A 23,425-nucleotide genomic window follows, 5' to 3' on the forward strand; every position below is an offset into this window, starting at 1 on the left:
CTAAATCCATCCCAGCAGATCTCCCTCTGTGGATCACAGCTGCTGCCAGCTTCCTGACAAAACTGTTGTTTTCTTTGTTCTCCCTTTTATTTTTAAACAACAGTCATGAGGGTAAAAAGCATCTGGTTAACGGTTAAATCTGCTCACTGTTTGGGGTTCAAACACAGGGCTGCAGTGGTCAAAACAAACAGGAGCTGCGGGGCCTCCGGGCAGTCACAATCACGGCAGGTTAATGTGCTGAGGAGGGCCTTTTATTATAGCTTTACTTCTAATCAGAATAAAGCAAATAATAACAATAGTTCCTGGACATATAAAGAAGAAGCCAACTTGTAGTTTGTAATATATTTAGAATTTAGTCATCAACGGCAAGAGAATAATTATAGGGGGAAAATCTGTTTATTCGTTAATGACAAAAACGTTCATTCTGACAACAAATAGTGCAAAATGAAAAAAATGAGAAGCTTCGTGAGTTAGGCAGTATAACCCTCCTGTTAATTAAATCCAACACAACAAAGTGCCTCGGCTCTTTGGAGAGGCGCAGCTTTTCATCTGTGCGGCCTTTATCGTAAATCCGGTTCGTGTGGGCACTAATATTTTGGGTTAAATAAGCTGATTTACGTAAGTCGACATAACAAACATGATACATTTATTTAATCATATCAGCATTGCTCACAGTTCGCATGCTTATCTCTAGTTTCCGGTTCTTTAGAACAACCTGCTAGTTAGTGTTGGAATCCGCTCGTTTAAAATCCGTCAGAAAAAGTCTTATTCAGTGAGACATATAGCTTTTTTCTTTAATAAAATAAATAAATACTATACATATTTCCAATGCACTTTCACATTTACAAAAAATATCAAATTGATCCAAGCAATGTCCTCAAACTGCAGCCATTTGGAAAAAACGCTGAATTTCAGTGCATATCAGACGTCCTCCCTCGTTTGAAGAGTATTGTTTAAAGACATGGTGTGTGCAGAGGTTCTTCACTTCAGTCCGTGCTGCGTCTCTTTGTGCCTCCTCAGATCCACCTTCCTCTGGAAACCTTTCCCGCACAGGTCGCAGGAGAAGGGTTTATAGCCGGTGTGTTTCCTGCTGTGCGTGATGAGGTTGGAGCTCTGACTGAACGCTTTCCCACAAACCTGGCATTTGTGTGGTTTCTCACCTAAAATCACATAAAATAATAATTATTATTATTTTTATTGAACACAGCTAAATCATATCAGGCAGTTTCTGGACTTTTACGCACACATTACGCAAAGGTTTCTTTAAGAACTACTGGACGTCCCAACAAACTCGCCTTTCTGCACTTGCCTGTATGGATGAACGTGTGTTTCTTCATGTCTGACTTCTGGTGGAACCTCTTCCCGCAGTACTGGCAGGGGTACGGCCGGGTGTCGGAATGGATGAGTAGGTGCGTGGACAGAGTCGACGACCTCTTAAAACTTTTATCGCATATTTTGCAGTCGAAGCTTCTTTCCTGAAATGGAGCAGAAGAGTCATGATTTCCGGAAGTCAACACCCCCACCATCGAAACTGCACGAGAGAGGTGCGAAACGCAGTTTTTAAGATTACAGTTACCTGAGAGTGCACAGCTTTGTGTTGCTCCAGGCTAACTGCGTGTCCGAAGGTTTTACCGCAGATTTCGCACGCATACGGCCGAGTGCCGCTGTGCGATCTGCGGACATGGACCTCCAGACCGTGCGGAGTAGAAAACACCTGGTGGTGGAAAGAAAGAAATAAGGCATGGATGTTTTGGAAATAACAACACAGTGAAGTTGATCAGCTGATTTCTACATGCTGTGTAACCCTTTCTTCCTCTCAACAAAGCAGCGCATCTGCATCCTCACCTTACTGCACTTGATGCACTTGTAAGCCCCATTGAGGATGAGGCTGGAGCACAGCAGGTCAGCCGGGGCCTTCCCGCTGTGGCTCTTCCCGTGCAGGCCGCCCTCCGGAAACAGCAGTGCCGACGCGTGCCTCCTGTAGTCCCTGTAAGTCTCATCTCCGAGACTCCTCTCGGTGTAAAGCGCCGGGTGGCTGCTCGGGTCCCCGTAGAAGCCCACTGCTACCGGCCCCCTGTCTACGTCCATCCCGGGGTGGAGGCTCTGCTGCAGCAGCGGCCTCAGCCCGGGCCCCGGGTAACTGCTCCAGGCGTACGGCCGGAAAGGAACGGAGAAGGACTGCGTCTCATCCACCAGCGGAGACAGGGACTTCTCTGAGTCTGCTAGAGAGGGAGGGGATGAAAGTTTAATGACAGCAGGTCGATGGGGGCTCTCCAGGAGCCCGCAGGGCCCGAAGGGACATCAGAAGTCATGCAATGGAAGAGAATTCCCTGATGATGATACCCGAATATATGATGCATACTGGGGAGTGTGCTCTGTAATAAATCAATGGAGGATTTCCAAAGTTATTTCAAGGCCAAAATACTCTTTTCTATATTCATAAATACATTGACTCACATGATAAAAGCATCTTTAAACTAGCCAAATGAATGAAGTAATCGTCATTTTATTTTTCTATATTATATAATGTGACTTTTATCGTGGGATCATAAAAAAAGAACATGAAGTCAAAGGTTAAACAATGTTTTCGTTGTGTTTCGTGTGTGTGTGTGTGTGTGTGTGTGTGTGTGTGTGTGTGTGTGTGTGTGTGTGTGTGTGTGTGTGTGTGTGTGTGTGTGTGTGTGTGTGTGTGTACCCGGGGATGCAGAGGGGGACGGAGGCCTCCAGTAGTCCTCATATTGCGGGGAGCCGCACAGACTGTCGGCGCAGCTCAGCGGGGACTTAGGGGAGAAATCTGCGGCGTCCGCCAGGGGTGAGTCCGGGGAGAGGCCGTACATGTCCGAAGAAATGTCGGCCTCATCCTGCAGCTGATCCGCTTCTGACAGCACACACGGTGGACTGTCAGCATCTGCACGGAGAGGAGGTAAGAAACATTTAAATTAACTGAAAACTATGTCATCTCTCATGAAATAAAATCATTAAAATATGTCTTAGGGTTTCACAATCACAAAATGTGAAGGCCAATATTATCTTATTTCTAGCATCAACCTATAATGTTATAGGATTAAAAAACAGCAGGCCCAAAAAATAATAGAAATTAGTCATTTAAATATCATAATTCCATTAATTTAAGTGATTTTTGTCTAGCGTGAAATATCAATAAGGATCTGGCAACTATTAATGAATATCCGACATTTCCATTTTAATATAACAGCATTAAAAAAATATAGATATAAACTTAAATAAGTGATACTTCAATGCATTCACTTTCCTATTGTGGGTGATAAATTAATATGCATTTACCATAATAGTTCTACTGTCACATACTGCCATGGAAAATGTACTAAGATTAAAAGATGCATTTTTGAAAGACACATTTTATGCAGTCAAATGTTTAAGTGAATTCATTTTCACACACCTGAGCATATGTGCGCGAGTATAGTGTCCAGCCTGCTGTAGTCCTCCTCCAGGCTGCGCGGCTGGTGGTAGCTGTGCGCCTTCTTACTCTTCACCATGAAGGAGCGAGGCATCTCTGGTCTGCAGTGAGAGTAATCCAGCTGTGGGGAGGGGGACCGCTGCTGCCCGCGCTGATACGCACACTGGTGGGGAGGCGTGAGGTCAGGAGCTTTAATAGAGCTTCCAACCTGACGACAGAGCATGCGCACTGCAGCCGCCCCGTCTACCAGGTGTTGCACGGACAGGTGTCACTGCGTGGACTCCTCCGCTCTCTTGTCTGCAAAAGAATATCCGCCCGCGGCGTTTCAGTGCGCGCGGAGTGCGGTTACAGGTCTGCCGCGGGGAAGACTGTGTTAGATTTACATCAACGCAAATGCAGTACTTGGTAATAGGTGTAAGAAGTACTCAGATCGTTTACTTGAGTAAAAGTAGAAGAGTAATAGGCTACTCTGTTACCAGTAATGCAAAAATGTTACTCAAATAAAAGTACAAAAGCATTAGGAGACAAATTGTTTGATTGGTCCATTTCAGAATAATATCTCTGATATGTTTTATAATTATTGATCATTAAAGTGTTCTCAGAGCTGGTAAAGGTGCAGCTAGTTTGAATGGCTTTGTATACTGCAGGGTAGCTGCTGAATTTACTGCAGGTGAACTAAAGTCTGATTTAAGGGCTGATTATATTTACCATCATTAATGCACATCTGTAAAGTAACTTAATAAATAAATAAATACAGTGGAGTAAAAGTACACGTTTTACCTCTGAGGTGTAGTTGGGTAGAAATACAAAGTAGCAAAACATTAAAATACTCAAGTAAAGTAAAATCTAAAGTACAGTGATTGACTAAATGCACTTAGTTACTTTATATAACACTGCCAATAGTTAGATTGTAGTTAAGTCCCAGGCTCCCCCAACAGTGTAACATACAATATATTTAAAAGATAGAAAGGTAAAGAGAAACAGTGCAATAAAATAGAACAAGGGACACAATGGAAAATGCAGAAGTAAGTTAATAATAATTGATAATAACGGAGAGATTTGCTTCTGCTCCAATGATCAGCTTATTTTATTAGGCAATAGGGGATATTCCAACCCCCACCTCGCATCAGACTGCGGCTCGTGTCTCCAGAGGACTGATACAGCGGGCCTTATCAGCGCCTTACCCAGTCTGACAGGGGAAAAGGAAATACGGAGGCGCACCCCAGGGTGTCTGAGAGCCTGCATGTAGCACGTATAGTGATAATATAAAGGGGTGTATGTGGGGACTCTGTACAGACAGGGTCCTGTTATGCTTAATATAGATCATATAAGCAGTATAGAAATACAGCCTGTAGATCAGGAGTTTGGCAGGGATTTCCCCTTAATAACAGTATGATAACCTACGAAATAAATGGCAATAATTCACATTGTCTTGGCATTAAATGCATTTCAGACCCCGGGCTCCAGTGGGCCACACATGGCAGGGTTTGGCGGAGCTTAGTCCCGGTCTGGTGGTCAGTTGGGCCGCGGGCTGTCATTATGTGACAGACACTATGCGGTGGCAGGTTCACATTACCCGGGGCTCTAAGCTCAAGAGGAAGAAGATTCAAAACAGACTATTTGTTTTCTGTTTGGCCGCATTTTAAGCGTCATTACGCATCATAATGAGCGCTGCGTCCGCGTGCTTTTATCCACTGCAGTTGCAATGAGTGAATCAGTGAGGCAGTGACGGGAACTTTGATTACCGTAAGGCAAAGAACCGTGAATATGAAGGAACACTGCAATATTTCTTGGAACTGTTTACGACTGATGAGCATTTTCCTTTTCCGTGCTTCATTTTATTTGGATATTTGACTCTCTCACCGATGGATATTATATGGATCTGTTTTAGACGAATTTTACGCAAAATGAATACATCCGATACATGCCGGTGAAATATGAATCATTTATCAGCTAAAGTCTTATCTTCCATAAAGGTTTTCTTCACCATTGTTTTGCCCCAGAGTTTTTTCAACCCGAAAAGATGAACAGTAGCTTTCTGCTACAGGCAGAGCAGCCTATCAGTAAATGGAGAGCAGGAAATCAAAGCGCTGCGTGCCCTGCTCGATTAGACAGCGAGAGGCCGCGGCATCCGGACTCAGTAAAGGTAAAGATATGGAGCCCGGTGCGATAAAGAAGCAGCCGCTCCCCGAGAGGACTTTCACAACGCTGCGTACCCGAGGCGTCCTGCAGGACCATACACAGAAATACAACTATAGCAACATAAACTATGGCAATAATAATAACCAAAACTAACAAGGTTACAACAGTTATTATTTATCATTAATTTGGGGGAATGGAACTATAATGTAAAGTAATTATATAGTTTAAATAAAGAACCAATAATAATGAAAAGATCAATCGTAAAAAGAATAACAATACATAAAGTAATAATACTTACAATAATAACAATGTTCTGATTTACCCGTCGTTTGTCTGAAAGCAACATTTGTGGTTCTTATATTATAGATTCAATTCATTTCCTTAATTATATTATGTTACTGCATAATTTGTTCCAATATTTCATAATTTCTATTGAAATTCTTCTGTGAAAACAGGTCACATTTTAATGTGCTCTTTTTCAATGTTTCAGGATAGACATATATATTTTTTTTTAAAACGTATGAACGTCAAAAGGGATTTGATCTTAAATTCCTATTTAAAAACCCTTTTTTAATTTCAAACAAGTTTATCTGGCAACACAACCGGACGCAGGTCTCCTTAGCAGGTAGATAAACAAGTAAAGTTTTTTTTAAAAACCAGTCTGATAGAAATGTCATTAACTGTAACTGTGCCATTAAATGCAGGTTCAAAATATCAAGCATCATCAATCACTGCAGTATAAGTTCATAGACTTAGCACACAGTTCTTTGGCCGTGACAAACAGACTGTGTAATAAAAATCAGATTTTTGGCAGAAAAAGTCAACCAACCTGGTTAATGTTGAGAATGCTCGAAGAGAGACTCCTTTAAAATGTGGTTTTCTGCATGAAATGATTAGTAGTTAAGGCTCGGCTCTGAAAACCGCGAGAAATCACTTCCTGAAAGCAGTCAATCTTAGCGAGAAACTTCAGAGGAACTAAATGTGCTCGCAGTCATCTCATCACACATTGGGGTCTGCTGCCCACAGTAATGAGACACATCAGCCTGAGAGTTTATCAAACGTTTTATTGTGAACTCATCACACACACAACAATCTCATGTAGTCTCCAGAGTGTGCTGACTGCTCCATAGTGTTGCTGTGTCCTTACTGCACTGCAGACTCAAAAAGTGCCAAAACATGTTCCTCTCCCATCAAACAACACCGGGGGTCCTGTTCATCATCGGGACGACATCATCATCAGAGTCTTTTGCATTTCCAGGACCTGCATTCACTTGCCCCTTGTCTTTCATAGAGTTAGTGTTGAATACAGACATTCAGAGAAGTGTTACAGCTGCAGGTCCTTGCACATGAAATGGAGTGGAACTGGCCCGTGGACGAGCACCATACAGAATATAGTGCTTACTTTGGTAACACTTGAAGACTCCCGATTCCTCCCCACATTGTGTTTTTAAAAAAAGTGTACGATGTTGTGTCATCTCCCAGTATAAAGTTCCCGAAGACCGTTATCCATTTCCGTGCAAAATTTGTGATACACAAAACTTGAGGACATTACTCATGTTTGACTCATTATCAGAAAATATTTGATCTGTGCCGAGTACACTCATTGCGGGACTTACTCAGAAGGTAAAGTCAGTACAAGTTAAAAACTAAACCTGTGCTCTTCTCTGCTCTGAGAACAGCTGCTGATTCTTCTAATGATGAAACCTCAGCTTTTCTCTTCACAGGAGCTCACTCAACAGGATGTGTGTTACCATATTAAACTAACTCATGTCCCTTTTTTTACAATATATTCTAAACATCAGATATGCAATAGATACATTTTTTCAAGTTCAAAAGGAATTGAAAAACAAAAAAACATAATACACATTTACATATTTTACAAGTATGCAGTTACATTGACCTTGTGGTACTCCAGCCCCGGTGGAAGGCACGCGACATGTGCTAAGGCCCAAAAAAAGTCAACGTATCCTGAAGCCAGAGCCGGCTGACAGGAGCGGCTTTGATACCGGCCACTGAGCCAGCTCGTCCAGACTCCACATATATACACACACAGCACTGAATACACTCCGCCTCTGCATGATGGACACTTAGTAGTAACGGCATCAATACGCTCTCTGATGTTCAATTATAAAACGCTTTAAAAGTATAAAACCACTGGATGAAGTGTACGATAGAGCATAAAAGGGTTTATTGCACAGTGTCTCTCTGTGTTGTACCTTCGCTGTGTCCCGGTAGTTTGATATCTCCACAGGGACTCATTCTCTGATGGTCCGCCAGACTGACAAAACTACAAAAAGGTATAGTAAATTAGTAAATCCATAAGATATGAAATGATGCTGCATTTCCTTTCTGATCTCCAGAGCAGGACTGCAGTGGCTGCTGGGAACGCCCTCCGGAGGTCACACGGTGGTGGACTTGTGGCTGCTGCTCTGAGGTACGGAGAGCCGCAGGGAATCCTCGTCCTCCTCGTCTTCCTCATCCTCACTGTCGGTGTCAGGGATGTTGGGCCGCAGTCGGATACGGCTCCTCTGCTGGGCCCCCTGGAGGCCGGGGCCCTTGCCTGCATCTTCATCTGAAGACTGGTAAGACCCGTTGCCCCCCACGTAGTGATTGACGATGTGGATCCCGTCAAAATTTGGCTGACTGGCCAAACCCCTCTGTCCTTTTAGGCAGCGGATCTGTAAGAGGGAGTGAGAGGATTAGGAGCCATACAGAGAGGGTCAAACGCTGCATGCACAAGTAAGACAACCATCTGAGGGGGGAGACTGAAGACTGAGAGATGTTCAAACTAATACAAAATACAGGCAAACCTTCAGAGGAGACAGGACAAGATGCGTTTAGAAATCCAACATGCAGGGAGCAATACCAAAAACAATGTGATGAGGTATGAGTTCTGTCCTAATACTAAATACCACTAAGCACTGCATACTCATTTACATAGAATACCGTTTACAGAGAGAACACGATAGCTCAAAAATAATTCACCGAAAATAAACCAGAAGAAATGGAAACTTTATAAATCACGTTTCTTTGTTTCCATGCACGTATGAGAAGCTTTGGGTTTTTCTGTATTCACTGCATACTGACTGCATAGAGACATCTTCTAAGTTCCACAGGATCATTAGGATCAGCATGTAGTGAGGAGTTGGGGATACAGCTCGTGTAGGGTGCTTCTAAGGCGGGGGGTCAGCTCTATTTGGGACTGCCGATTGTTTCTTCTTCAGAGAAGTTCATTTTTTATCTCAGGTGGAAATTAAAGCAACATGTATTAGCCAAACAGTCCTAATCCTGCAAGTCCTCGCTTTGATGAGGCAGACATCTCAGATTTAAGTGGTTTCTCTACAGCATTTCTTTAAAAATACATCATCTACGTTGCCTTTTTTCAGTGCACCATGTAATTTAATGGGGGAAAAACATACAATGCTGATGAACTCCATTAGATACATGGGGGGAAATATTAGAAAAAATAAACTGCCACAAACCATAAAAAGCTGTTTTGCTGTTAGTGTTTTCTAAGTGTGTTTAGCTATCAAAAGTAAGTATAAATATTATGAGGCTGGTTTGACTGATCAGATTGTCTACCCCAGTTCCAATGTAGTCACTGCTCTGAACCTTTGATTGAAAGCATCCAGAAACGCTTCATGAAATAAGCAGACCCAAATGGGGCTAGGGTGGAAGGAGGGTACACGATGGTCAGGTGTAAACAACTGGAGGTAACACGAACATCTGTACTAACTCACCTGAGTGGGCCTGCCACACAGCAGCCAGACATGTAGGAGGAGACGCAGATCAGTCAGTAAAGCCAGCCTACGTTTACCTGCACCTTTCTAAATTTTGCATACGCCTTCCTGTTGTTGCCATGCGAACAGGAAATTGTGATGTGATCAACATTTCCAGCCATATGATGCAGGTTCTGACAGTGAGGGAGGGAGGGTGTGGGCTTTCAGGTTTGCTCATTGCATGATTCAAAGCAAGCCATCATCACTCTGGTTGACCACAAGGCAAACCAGGTGAGAGGGGTAATGACTGTGACTGCAGCGCAGTCAGGAGGAAGAGCTATATTTGACCAATGCCGTACCGCTGCAAGATAAATACCCTTCCTGTCAATAGCTGATCTGCTCGAAGACAACAAGGACCTTTATCTGCAGGTTAAAGACATCTCAGTGACGATACGTTTCCCAAATATGAATAGGGCTGTACAGAAGCTATACAGAACATTGACCATCAAAGCAGCATGTCCTTCATTGTGTTTAAATTATGTATTTCTGCACAGCTGCAGATAAAGATTAGGATAATATTATAACTATCATAGTCTTTGTAGAGTTAGATTCCAGTGGGGGTTGGGGAGCATTTCCTCATCCTGATCTGATCGAAACATTTCAAGAGCTTTAAGTCAAAAAGTCAATTTTCTTTAATAGCCAATATTCCGCTTCGACCCAAATCTGAAGACAAACATTCTATCAAAAACAATCTCAGTGTGGTCAGAAAAAATAAAATATTTGACGCTTTATCTTGAAAACCTCAGTAGAAGCCTTCAATGTAGAGATGAAACACATCTGGTGCAGCTCTGGAACTGATGAAATTGGACTTAGTACATGCATTACGAACAATAAGGACTAAAAGAAGAGTAAAGATAGAAGGGGAGATGCTTCCACTGCTCTGATGTTAAATTCACCACTTATCTCTTTTTTTCTTGCTATTCATTATCAAATCTTCTAAATTCTAAAAGTGCATTTTGTATCTGGGCTGTGGTCTGATCAGCATCTGTACAAACATCTGTAGGTTACTTGTGCAACTGTATCTGCAGGAGGAGCGAGATGTCACCTCAGCACAGGAAGTCTCTGGGTGTAGTTAACACTTCGACTAATCTGTTAGCCTCACAGAAAATATATCAGAGGGAATGTTGTGAAACCTGCTCAATCGCTGCATCAAAGAAATGGCAACAACAAAATCAGAATCTCTACCAGGAAGCAGAAGGTCATGTTATTAGTGATGGAGCTGGTGCTGGTTCAGGGCTCTCACCTCGTCTTTGAGCTCTGCGATCTGGTCTTTGAGGTCGTGGATGTACTGGCTGGAGTCCGTGTGGTTCAGCTGGCCCTGGACCTTTCCTTCTTCTTTCTGTGAGCAGAGGAGACATTGGTTTTCTATATAAGACTCGGTTTTATACTGAGGAAGGTAAAGAAAGGTTTCAGTTTTGCAGCCTGGTCTCCTCAAACCTGTGTTTCTATACAGTGTGTGACAATTATCAGGCGAGTTGTATTTTTGAGGATTATTTTAATTATTGAACAACTACAGGGCTTCAGGTCAATCCAAAATCTTAATACCCCTCAAACCTGAATGTTTAAGAAAATAAAAGGGATTGTTTGGCTTTCTTAGGAGAATATCTGTGAGCACGTTTGTTAAGCGACTAAATGAAAACGGATTTTTTCCCACCTCACTTGTTTATTTTCATCTGTTAAAGTGAGAATAATAAACAAACAACCAATATAGCCACCGTTCTTTTCAATAACAGTCACAAGCCTGTCAGTTTCCTGATCTGTTGACCAGCAACCACAGCCTCTTGCATGAGACAAAAGAGCTGCCTAATAATTATGCACACCTTGATATAGGGTATTGATCTCCTTGGGCAACACCTTCCATGCTTAAATCCAATATGCAGTCAAGTTTATACAGCTTGGAGTTGGAGAATATGCATAAATGGTATGGTCAAAATACTCACTTGCCTAATAATGGTGCACAGAGTGTACAAAGCACCTGCTACTATATGGGTTTTAAAGGAGCCTATCCTCTATCAGATTACATCATATTTATCCCAAATACATTTACATTTTAAAAGTCGGTGTGGACAGTAAGACAGAGGGGTAGGGTAGATCGCATGGTCAAAAATCAAAGGACTTTCACTCAGACCACAGTTAGTGTCCCGTGTGAAACCAAAAGTAACCATTATGTTTCACTTAAACGTAGCAAGTCAATTATTCCTTAAACTAATTGGCCACACTTGACACAAAACATAACTTACTTTTTGATCAAATCTTTACATTACTAACTCTTTTTCTGGCAACCCGTTTGAAAGTGACAGATGTGGGGAAAACAACACAGTGTCATTTGTGTTTGATTTCCTCCCCAGGCCCTGGGGATGAGCTGCATGTTGGCTCTAACAGTTAAACAGCCCATGTGATGTTTACCTCCCTCAGTGAAGCCATCTGCAGGCGCTGGAGACAAACATATTTCAAACCTCAATCACACCCTGAGAGCTGCAAGTTTGACAGAGAGACAAGTGCCGTGCAAACCACAGGCTGCAGTGTGGGAACACCGAAATAAAAGGGAAGATGTGTGTAGAGAGCACACAGCAGGGGTGGGGTGTCGAGGTAGAGAGGTGAGGCCGAGCGCACCCCAAAATACACATGGGCTTTCTGACTCCTGTGGTATGGTGGGGTCGAATACGGCAGGTCCCAGTAGGCTTTTTTTCTCTGACAACAAGTCTAAACAAGTGACATTATTCCAAGAATATTTTGTTTTTGAGGTTGAGCCGCTCCAGCAGCATGAGGGGCAGGCAGTTAATGACACTTCCTGGTGTTCAGCTGTGTGAATCAACAGGTGTCAGGCTGTGGCCGGGGATGTCAAACGTCTCGCTAAAAATGTCTCCCTCGCACTCCTGCACCCTCAACTCCAGATCTAACAGAAGAAGAAATAGACTTTCTCTGTGAAAAACCCAACTACCGCATCACTGTACATGGATGAATGACATTTTCTGTATCAGCAGTGGGGAGCTATTCCAGAGAGCAGAATCCTGTTATCAGTCATCACGGTGCTTTCACACTTTCTGTGCCTCTTCGTTCTTTTAGCAACGAGTTATTTTGAATGTGCAAAAACATCTGTGAAGGACGTGTGAAAACATTTGACTAAAGTGACACTTTTTCTGATAAAACGTTTAATTTATCAACCAGCAGTACTACCAGGCAAGAGGAAATTACTCTTCAGGGACACAGTGCAAGTTGTAGTGCAGCTGTGTGTCGTTAGGGTTTGCAGTGGTGGAAGAAGGACTCAGAACTTTTACTTACTATTAAAAGTAGCGATACTAAATTGGAAAAAACCTACTTTAGTAAAGGGACAAAAGATTTGTCATCCAAATATACCTAATGTGAAAAAAGTTAAAGTCGTCTTTGAGGAAAAGGGCTAATGTTAAAATGACCAGATTATAATTATTAGCTAATTAATGCTTTTAGCATTTATGTGAAGCTAATTTTATTTACTTTATATGCTGCAGCCGTATATTTTAACCTATCATTTTATGTTAACGTTCAATATTTACTCAATTTGTATTTTTTATTCGCTAATATTATGAGTCTGTAATCGTTGATTAAAAAGTACAATATTGTCTTCCAAAATGTAGAGGATTAAAAGTATAAATATGCAAGAAACCCTAAAATTCAAATACAAGTACCTTAAAGTTGTAACAATCACTACTTAAATAAATGTACTTCATTGTATTTTGTAGCATATTTGTGTGAGATAATGGCATATTCACAGGATATAGGTATACTTTAATAAAACCAAAAAGATAAATCTCTGTGCATGTACAGATGGAAACCTCAGAATAAACCATGCATGTCACCTTTAGTAGTCTCTGCTTCAACATGAGAAACCACTTCCTATAAGAGCAGAGTGACTAAGATAGTGAAAGAGGCTCAAACATAAACCTTTCTAGACATCTTAGTTTCACCCAAAATGTTTCCTATCATTACTCAGAGGTCGTTATCATTCATTTGCATCTGTTCAAAAAATCTCTGCAGGATAATCTGTCTTCTAACTGAAAAACAGAAACTGTAAATGTTCAAAAGAGTGGATCCTAACCTCTTGTGTTCTGAGTATTCAGACTCCGACAGAGCGTATCTGATCATACGCTAACCTCTATAATCATGAAGCGAGCTGTCACCACCAACAAGTGTCACAGCAGTTCTGACGAGGAAGGCAAGAAACTGATTTCCCTTTCTTTCTTTTTTAGATTTTTCACCCACAATTTATGGGGCAAGTAACCAAACCACAGACCAAGAAGCCAACAGTGGTACAGTGATTTCTGGGTAGGTGCAAGTCAACACCCGGCTCCTGACAGACCGCTGTACCTAAAGGGAGGTGTACACACTAGGCCAAACCTTATTAGATCCTGATCATATATAAAATGATAAAGATATTGGGTGCAAATCCAGTGTATAGCCTGGGCCTTGAGAGTGCATTATGCAGGTTCTGAGAAGTGTGAGGGCGGCAGTGGTAAATGTTGGTGTTGCATGCTGCTGCTCTATCACTTAGTAACAAACCTCAGACCACACTGTGTGATTGTGTGATTGTGTGTGTGTGTGTGTGTGTGTGTGTGTGTGTGTGTGTGTGTGTGTGTGTGTGTGTGTGTGTGTGTGTGTGTGTGTGTGTGTGTGTGTGTGTGTGGGGGAGGAGGAGTAGGAGGTTTTTTTAGGCATCATACTTATAAATAGTCAACGTTTTTAGGTAAGCCTCTCTAAAAGACCTTAAACGGGACTTTACAAAGTCTGCTGACACTAAAGAGCTGAGAACATTAAGAGATGTCTCTGTGTTGGAATTCAACGGGCCCTGGAATGGCTGCCATACATGTAGAGATCAAGATTTAAGAAACAGTTGGAGTGGTCTCTTCATTTTTCTCGGAGCTGTATATGGAAATACTATTCAAATATACTGTATATATAATCTTCTTTGGCTCATTAAAATTGTTAAGTGCCAAAGTACAGTTATAGTTACTAAAAAGGTAGACATTAAGTAAAGTGCAACTTAATCTGCAGTGTATTTATGGCATTCAAACACTTGGTATTAACATTATATCAGTCTGAAAGCTGTCTATAGCACAGCCAGCTGGAAATCTGCTTTTTGTAGCTTTAGGATCTTTTATTTTAAACTACCCTAACCAGCAGCGACACACATTTAAAAAACACAGGGCTGTAAAGTAGAGAGGGACAAAGCGATTGGGCAGTTAGGCTAATCAAAACACACACTAACATCATCTGCCTGCTGCTGCTCCTCTTTACTGATTTGGAAAGTGTGTTGTTGATCCCACAAACAAGCCTCGCTCTATTGTTGGTGGTGGTATCTGCCTTCAATCAGAAGCGCTGGCAGTGGCACAGCACCTGTATTTGTGTTAGTCACCCTTGTTGAGTGTAGCTTTACATTTGTTTAGGGATAAATACTTCTTCACTTTTGCTTGTTGAGACAGATTTGTCTTTTTATGTCGTCTGGAAAACTCCATAGAAGGACATGGCAGTGTGCTTCAACCGCCATTTTAAAACCAGCTGCAGTTACCTCTGGAGATGCACAGAGATAATAAATAATATCTGTTTTGAAGAGCAGCTCCAGACTTCATAACACCATCATTACAGTGTTTGTAATCCAGATTTAGGGTTTTTAAGAATACAAATGTGTAGTGAACGCTCTACTGATTCATATTCACCATGCATGTCTAAAGTCTGTGGCTTCAAGCACCAGAACGAGATCAGTCAAAGTCAGAAAAACATGACATAACTAACGCTATTCTGCGTCATCGGGTGAGTGGGTGTGCTTGCATCAGATTTTATTGACATGGGTGTTTCCTTGGCAACATTAGCAAATGACACCTTAACTGCTCAGATTCAGATCTTGTCAAATTCTGATTGGCAGATAGACATTTTTAGAAGAAAAAAGAAATGTCTGGCTTCCTGTATGTTTCAAAGCCGTGAGAAGAGCAAGATCTAAACCATAATCAGAAATCTGTCTCTGGAAATAACCAGTGATCAAACTCAGATAATGACTGGTGCAGCACCTATAGTCAGACAGTAGCTCATGCTGCTATTCCACTGGAGGACACACACTCTCTGTGGAGCGTTCACACTTTAGCCTGACTAGACATTCTGGCAAAAGCAGATAAAATAAATGTTGTGAATTAATTTTTTTGTATGTTCTAGATTTAGGAACTTCTATCTTAGCTCCTAATATACATTTAGAAACATAGTTTATCCAAAATATAGACACTAGGGCCCTGACGAACCCATTGAAACGCATTAAAACTTTCATTCACCCCATTGCATTTTCTCATGTTTGCTTTAATTCCACGTTTCCAATCGGGCATGCTGCTGTATAATGTGTTTGAAATCAACGCTGCTGCTATTCATTGACAGCCAAAAATCCCCTGAGTGTTCAGTATACAGAAAATAATTCTATTTTTCTGGGCTGTTTTTCCATAAACAATCAACAGTGGTATTATGGTCGAACTTTTAACTCAATTAACAAGAAGCAGCTAATACTCATACATTTGGGGTGACAAGGGGGAGTTGTTTTATATATCTGACACTGCACAGAAAAATCTATGTTGTTGTAGTAATTGTCATATCTTGTCTGATATTACTTAATTTTTTTAAAAACCCAACTCATTTAGTATACAGAAAAGTATTATTTTTTGTACTATTATTCCTATAAAACAGTGGCATTATGTCAACAAACTGGCATTTGATGGAGCTCAAATTATTCCAGAAAGAGTGGGATGTGAGAGAGAAATAATATCAATATTTCACTTGTGACAGGTTTGTGTCACAGACATGTTTGTGTTATGACTTCAGAGCCATTGTCCCCAGTGAGCCACAGGGAACAAATGTGTTCAGTGTGGTTTGTTGCAGACTTTAAGGAAGTGTGACACAGAGGAAGTGTGTTGGGACTCTACCTGGATCTCCAGCTCTGAGATGTGCTGCTGGAGCTCAGCCATGGCAGCGATGTTGTCAGCCTCCCGCAGCCTCACTGCCATCACCTCTTCCTTACTCTGCAGAGAGAACAGTATCTCAACAACAGGGCTACCAAAACCCCCGGAAGGTGTGATGCCCAACAGCTACTATATAAACATGCACTGGACAACCTTTGAGTGTTTTTATTCTAATTGTGTATGCTCATGCAGGGGGGGAATTCTGAGAGATGGGGAGTGTTACAGCTGTTAAACATATCTATCAGCATCTGCAGACCCAGCAGAAGAAATAGTCAACTTCAGGAAGCCACAGACCAGGCAAAACTGAATACATAACAAGACACCTAAGCACTGAAATAAACATTAAAGCTAAATACAGAACCACTATTTCCCTGGTCAATCAAATAAATCTAGAATTCTCTCTATTTCCACTTGTGGTTACAGAGCTGAGAGTGGAGGAGCAGAGTCGTACCTTGCATTCAGTCTCCGCCTGTCTCCTCTTGATCTCCTGCAGCTGCACCTGCAGGTCTTTGTTTTGCCCCGTCAGTGTTTGCACACACTCCTGGAGCGAGCGGCTCTCCTGCTCCGCCCGTCGCAGATGGTTACTGTGGATCTGATTCTGTGTGAGGAAAAAAGGTTTAGCCTTGATAAACATAAACTTCAAACCACAGAGAATTTGAGTTACACCGCTGGATCAGCAGAGCCTGCACAGTTACAGTGGAGCAAAAAAGTATTGAGTCAGCCACCAATTGTGCAAGTTCTCCCATTTAAAAAGATGAGAGAGGCCTGTAATTTTCATCATAGGTATACCTTCAACTATGAGAGACAAATAAATCCAGGAAATCACATTGTAGGATTTTTAATGAATGAATTTTCAAATGATTGTGGAAAATAAGTATTTGGTCAATAACAAAAGTTCATCTCAATACTTTGTTATATACCCTTTGTTGGCAATGACAGAGGTCAAACGTTTTCTGTAAGTCTTCACAAGGTTTCCACACACTGTTGCTGGTATTTTGGCCCATTCCTCCATGCAGATCTCCTCTAAAGCAGTGATGTTTTGGGGCTGTCGCTGGGCAACACGGACTTTCAACTCCCTCCTAAGATTTTCTATGGGGTTGAGATCTGGAGACTGGCTAGGCCACTCCAGGACCTTGAAATGCTTCTTACGAAGCCACTCCTTCGTTGCCCTGGCGGTGTGTTTGGGATCATTGTCATGCTGAAAGACCCAGCCACGCTTCATCTTCAGTGCCCTTGCTGATGGAAGGAGGTTTTCACTCAAAATCTCACGATACATGGCCCCATTCATTCTTTCCTTTACACGGATCAGTCGTCCTGGTCCCTTTGCAGAAAAACAGCCCCAAAGCATGATGTTTCCACCCCCATGCTTCACAGTAGGTATGGTGTTCTTTGGATGCAACTCTGCATTCTTTCTCCTCCAAACACGACGAGTTGAGTTTTTACCAAAAAGTTCTATTTTGGTTTCATCTGACCATATGACATTCCCCAATCCTCTTCTGGATCATCCAAATGCCCTCTAGCAAACTTCAGACGGGCCTGGACATGTACTGGCTTAAGCAGGGGGACACGTCTGGAACTGCAGGATGTAAGTCCCTGGCGGCGTAGTGTGTTACTGATGGTAGCCTCTGTTACTTTGGTCCCAGCTCTCTGCAGGTCATTCACTAGGTCCCCCCGTGTGGTTCTGGGATTTTTGCTCACCGTTCTTGTGATCATTTTGACCCCACAGGGTGAGATCTTGCGTGGAGCCCCAGATGGAGGGAGATTAGCAGTGGTCTTGTATGTCTTCCATTTTCTAATAATTGCTCCCACAGTTGATTTCTTCACACCAAGCTGCTTACCTATTGCAGATTCAGTTTTCCCAGCCTGGTGCAGGTCTACAATTTTGTCTCTGGTCTCCTTTGACAGCTCTTTGGTCTTGGCCATAGTGGAGTTTGGAGTATGACTGTTTGAGGTTGTGGACAGGTGTCTTTTATACTGATAACGAGTTCAAAAAGGTGCCATTAATACAGGTAACAAGTGGAGGACAGAGGAGCCTCTTAAAGAAGAAGTTACAGGTCTGTGAGAGCCAGAAATCTTGCTTGTTTGTAGGTGACCAAATACTTATTTTACAGAGGAATTTACCAATTAATTCATTAAAAATCCTACAATGTGATTTCCTGGATTTTTTTTTCTCATTCTGTCTCTCATAGTTGAGGTATACCTATGATAAAAATTACAGGCCTCCCTCATCTTTTTAAATGGGAGAACTTGCACAATTGGTGGCTGACTAAATACTTTTGCCCCACTGTATATGTGTGAGTCTGGAACAGATGAGTGCTGCCCTCTGAAGTACACTGTGTGACAGTACATGGAGGAATCACTTGTTGTTGTAGATCCGCACTACTGAAGTCTCTATACTACAGCATGGCTTTATACCCTATGATTCATGGCATTATAAGTAGAGCAAAAATCTAAAATATAACCAAAACAGAAAACCAGCGTCTTCAGATGAATGTGATTCTGACCTGTGTCTCCAGCTCCAGCATCCTCTGCCGTGTCTCCCTCATCTCGGCCTGAGCCTCGGCCTCTCGCAGCCTCACACTCATCAGCTCGTCCTGCAGCTCGCTTAGCGTGTTCTTCTTCGGGGTGTCCTTCCAGCGGCCGGTGGTGCGGGCCAGGTGGCGCTGAGAACAGGAGGAGCAGCCCGTCGCATTTCCACCACTTCCAAAACTTCTCTTTTATGTTTCCCAGATATAACAGGAGTGGTCGTGCTGCTCACCTGCCAGTGCTCCTCCAGGTCTCGAACTTGCTGCCTCAGCTGTTTGAGTCCGGTCAGAGCCTCGGCCTCCCTCAGCTTCACCCCGATCAGCTCCTCCTGGAGACGCGCTACGTTGGTGTCATCTGGGAGCGACGAGTTCCTCTACAGAAGGTTGGTAACAAATTAAAATTTAGCAATTAAACTCTCAGATTAACATTTTACATTTATAAAGACAAAATGCAGATTAAGGGGTGGTAAATGTTCAGAGACTGAAAACTTGAGGCATATCTGCGTAAATGTTTGCTTTTGTGTCTGTATGTAGTCACAGATTTTTCCCTGATATACAGTATCATCAAATCAATCCTTTTTCCATTGATCTATTTCATCCCCTAATATATGAACACCTTATTTTGAAAAGCAGGAGTGAATAGTTTTAAATGCATTTACCCAAAAATGTCAGTGTTTAGCCGCAATACAATTTTAATATTGGCAGACTGACCAATGAGGTGAGGGCTATCCGACCTTGTGAATTGAAATGTTGAGGATCTTTGACAGTTTTACTCTCTTAATGTGTGAGCATATTCTGAGTTTATTCTGTCAAATGTATGACTTTATAGGCGCAGACAATAGTCACGTCTTCTCACATAACCGTGTTAGGCTTTTCTCGTAAATTCACCACCTAACTCTCTAGTTTTGTTCTCTGTCAAATGTATAATTGCAGAATACATTCAACGTTTTGTCTGATTGATTTTTATGTTTTTTATTGTGTGACTTTAATCTCAGATTTCTTCTAATTATTACTCCCGTCCTCGGGCTCTGTAGTTTTAAATCGTTTTAACCTACAATGGCCCTAATGTGACATCATAATATAGTGATTTAGCCCAGTCATAAAACTATACTGTACTATGGCTCCGATTGAGGCTGTCCAACGATATCTGAGACGGCCCACCTTCTCCACATCCAGGATCTTGTCCTGCATCTCTTTGAGGGCACACTGAGACTCGGCCTCCTTCAGCCGGGCTTGCACCAGCTCCCTCTCCAGCTGCAGGACGGACTCCTCAGAGTACCGCGGGGCTCGCTTCTACAACAGGACAGGTGTGTGAGCTACAAATGTCCATATCTGTGTCCTAAATATTAGCAGTTATTACAGGAGTACAAAATAATAACATCCAGAAATATAAACCAGGATCCAATAACACGTCTCGATGCCTCTTCACTCTCCCCTACAAAGAATCCGAAGCTCAGCTGACAAAAACCATTTGCCTTTTCACTTTCACATAAATCATTCATGAGAAGCACGATAAATTATGTTAAACATTGTAATGCTTGCACATTATCATGTGGAATCATCCAACCATCAATAATTCAGCCCGGTCAATCTGCAGCGAGAGGATTCTGCCAACAGTCTGCCATATGTGAAATGTACCAGCCTGTGAGACAACTGCTAACAAATTCATGAAGGCATTTATGGGACTGCAGGGGACTCTAAATGGTGGCAGGACTGTGAAGTACTCCGTGTCCCAATCTGAATTCATGCATGCCAAATCAGATGATTATCCAAAGCTGATGTGCACAGAGAGAGCTCTGCCACTGCCTGGGTTGTGTTGCTAGGCGATGAGTGTCAACAGGGATGTAACGGTGACAGATGAACTGCTCTGAAACATATTTACGCTGACCCAGGTGTCAGCTTTAGCACATTGCAACATCTTGATATGGATCCTGCAAATACACACTGAGTGGGAACATCCCAGTGTCAGTGTCACACTGGGCGGGATCTGAGCCTGTGCAGGGGCCCACTGGGGACTTGGTGGGGGCCCTCCTTACCGCTTGTGGCTGCTGCTGCTGCGCGATGGTCGCCTTGGCCTGCTCCAGCTGAGCTAAGGCCTCCTCGCTCTGCTGTTTGACCGTGGCCAGCTCCCGCTTCACCAGGTAGTTCTCCTCTGCCTCCTGAGCCCGGGTCACTTGTCCCTTGGGACGTTACCAACCGAGGGTGGAGGGGGGGGGGGGGGGGGGCGTGAGCACGACGGGGTGAAACGAGAGGGCGGAATGGGATGGGCAAATCAGAGGAGAGGATGAGGGATCGGGTTGTTTTCTAAGGACATGCTTAACTTTAGCAACCTGTGATTGATAATGTATTAGCTTCCTTTCTTTAGCATTATTTGTATTTCTGACATGCCACAATGTGTTATTTCATGCACTTATTCAACAGTGTAATCTGGTTTAGTTCTTAATTCAGAGAATCACTAGAGTTAATTGAATCTGCTTTATTACTGTTCCTGCATCTTACTAATCATAAAGCATGCATTGCTCCGGAGAGAGAAGAAAGGAGGAAGGTGCAACTTAAGTAACACGGTAAAGAGAAATTGAGGAGTATACCTGGATCAATCTATCTGCCAAGGAAGCACTTTCCTACAAAACAGAAATATCAACAAGAGAAAGCAGAGAGAGAGAGACAATCCAGAGGAGAGTTTTAGAGCACACAAAAAGAACAACTGATCGTTTAAGAGAAGAAGTGCAATGTTCATTCCCCAACCGGGAATATCTGTTTGACTGTAGAATGGAGTTTACATTCAGGGGTAGAAAAGGAACATTGCATGCAGGTGTGAAGAAAATAGGGTGCACAAAAGTTGGTGACAAAGTGAAAATGACATGGTGCTGACATCAGTGAGAGGTTTCAGACAGGAAGGAGCACAGGACAGCTCTGGTGATAGTGCGCAGAGTTAAGAGAGCGGGAAAATGCTCAACAGGTTAGTTTAGAGCTAATCCTTGTTTAAAGGGACAGTTCACCAAATTATAAATATTTTGTTTTTCCTTTTAGCTTTGGTGCTATTTATTCAATCTGCATTGTTTTTGAGCCATGTAATGTTGAGATATCAGCTGTTAAGATGCAACGTTTTTCACAGGAATCATGACGTGGTTACTCCACACATTTGTTGAGAGTCATTCTATGTAGAAACTGTTCTTTCTACCAAGCTGCAGCCCACAAGCAGCAGGAGAAAGTCAAAGTGTAGTTTGGTAAAAAAGGAAATAGCTCCAAGATGAAACTACTTTTAATAAGGTCTGTGGATTATCTCAAGTAACCCGGTCATGATTTGTGGAACGAAACATTCCTATTGAGTTTTACAAATACATCTTGTTGACGCTGTGAGTGTTCATTGAGTTCTATTATATTGGGAAGAAGGCAGATATCTCTACAGCTGTTATCTCCAACCCTTAAAACTATCTGTATGGACTGAAAGCACTACAGTTGAGAGGAAAAATGTGGATTTTGGGGTGAACTGTCTCTACCTGAACAGAGCCTCTGGGCTTTGATGTGGTTGATGTTTTTTGAAAGTGTTTGTGAACAGTTAGTGAAGAGTTAAAAGGTCCTGGGAGTTAGGTGGCAGAGAGCAGCAGCCTCGAGCTGGACGGTGAGTAACGGACTCATTTAGACCCGAGTGTTCCTCCCTGCAGGCAAACGCGCCTTGGCCCTCATGCAGGGGCCTTTAACCTGGCAGCGGCAGTAGCGCTCATTCAGAGAGACACGGAATGTTGCAGGACCATACGAACGGGTCAGCTTGGCATGCAGTGCTTTGTATCGACTCCAAGCAGACACTTTCACATTCCAACAGGCTCTTTATAGTTAGTGTCTGAGCAGACAGTCACCGTGACAACAACACATATTCAAGTCCCATTCTGCCTTCTGATCGCTATTATCTGCAATCAGAACATGTACCACACTGCACCAGTGATGGTTCATCATGTAAACGGACTTAAGCCTAACGTAAGCCCAGTTAGTGAAAGACTCCTCCATGAAGCAGAGTAGCATGATGTATGAGCACACACAGCTGGGTGGGGTTAATGTGATGCTGATGAGGAGGTTCTGCTCCACTCACTTTCTCTAGTGTGTCTATCCGCTGCTTCAGGAGCCGGTTCTCTGTGCGCAACCTCTGCAAAACAACAAGTACAAAACTAAATACACATATCCTGCCCAACATTTATTTCACCACTCAACAATCTGCACACACCTTTATCTCCACCTGCTCCTCCATCTCTTTAGTTTTGATTGTAGTGTATTCTTTCTCCAACCTGGAAGAATGAGGACAAGAATATTAGAGTTGCTCGGGAAAGTAAGTCTATCGTGGGTTTGGGTGCTAATAAAAATCAAAGCGAGAAAACAGGGCCAAATTTAAAAACAAGTATCCAAGGATATATATTTAAGGTTGTGATATTTTCAAGTAAACTCTCTAACAAATATGAGTTTCAAGTGTTTCGTAGATTTATAATAACAGTGTCTGAAAAATAAAATAAAGCCATGCAGGCTGAATCTCAAATGTTAAACGGCTGACATACAATTCATTCCACATTTGCTGAAATATAAATA

The 23,425-nt window shown here is 42.4% G+C and overlaps 2 protein-coding genes across 7 annotated transcripts in view; both read right to left on the reverse strand.

Annotated features, from left to right (window-relative positions):
• Positions 1-377: 377 nt before the first annotated feature.
• gfi1ab (growth factor independent 1A transcription repressor b) lies at positions 378-6,522 on the reverse strand. Of its 2 annotated transcripts, none has more exons than XM_063890838.1 (7): positions 6,408-6,522; positions 3,419-3,789; positions 2,696-2,908; positions 1,846-2,219; positions 1,577-1,714; positions 1,310-1,475; positions 378-1,160 (listed from the first exon to the last, which is right to left on the reverse strand). In XM_063890838.1, the coding sequence occupies exons 2-7, from the start codon at positions 3,657-3,659 to the stop codon at positions 982-984; spliced, it is 1,311 nt and encodes a 436-aa protein (XP_063746908.1). In that variant the 5' UTR covers positions 3,660-3,789; positions 6,408-6,522; the 3' UTR covers positions 378-981. The 2 variants fall into 2 exon arrangements, with proteins under 2 accessions (XP_063746908.1, XP_063746907.1); XM_063890837.1 differs by having other exon boundaries at positions 1,846-2,222.
• A 105-nt stretch (positions 6,523-6,627) lies between these two features.
• evi5b (ecotropic viral integration site 5b) overlaps positions 6,628-23,425 on the reverse strand; it is a 38,706-nt gene continuing 21,908 nt past the window's right edge. For 3 of the 5 annotated variants that reach the window (XM_063890831.1, XM_063890833.1, XM_063890836.1), the window contains 11 exons: positions 23,070-23,130; positions 22,938-22,991; positions 21,439-21,471; positions 20,887-21,030; positions 20,012-20,143; positions 19,084-19,224; positions 18,830-18,988; positions 16,777-16,923; positions 16,290-16,385; positions 10,601-10,696; positions 6,628-8,256 (listed from right to left, as the gene is read on the reverse strand). In XM_063890831.1, coding sequence (XP_063746901.1) covers positions 7,978-8,256; positions 10,601-10,696; positions 16,290-16,385; positions 16,777-16,923; positions 18,830-18,988; positions 19,084-19,224; positions 20,012-20,143; positions 20,887-21,030; positions 21,439-21,471; positions 22,938-22,991; positions 23,070-23,130 — 1,342 coding nt within the window. In that variant the 3' untranslated portion in view covers positions 6,628-7,977. The remainder of the gene's footprint in view (positions 8,257-10,600; positions 10,697-16,289; positions 16,386-16,776; positions 16,924-18,829; positions 18,989-19,083; positions 19,225-20,011; positions 20,144-20,886; positions 21,031-21,438; positions 21,472-22,937; positions 22,992-23,069; positions 23,131-23,425) is intronic. The other 2 variants (XM_063890832.1, XM_063890834.1) reach the window with 2 other exon arrangements.

The sequence above is a fragment of the Eleginops maclovinus genome, chromosome 9 (genome assembly GCF_036324505.1).
Source record: "Eleginops maclovinus isolate JMC-PN-2008 ecotype Puerto Natales chromosome 9, JC_Emac_rtc_rv5, whole genome shotgun sequence".
NCBI classification, from domain to species: Eukaryota; Metazoa; Chordata; class Actinopteri; order Perciformes; family Eleginopidae; genus Eleginops; species Eleginops maclovinus.

Excerpts from the sequence above, each read along its gene's own strand:
- gfi1ab (XM_063890837.1), bottom strand. The coding sequence starts at position 3,659 with ATGCTCTGTCGTCAGGTTGGAAGCTCTATTAAAGCTCCTGACCTCACG. Across the intron at positions 2,223-2,695 it reads GTCCCCCTCTGCATCCCCGG|CAGACTCAGAGAAGTCCCTG; the intron begins GTACACACACAC and ends CTCCCTCTCTAG. Across the intron at positions 1,476-1,576 it reads ACAAAGCTGTGCACTCTCAG|GAAAGAAGCTTCGACTGCAA; the intron begins GTAACTGTAATC and ends GCTCCATTTCAG.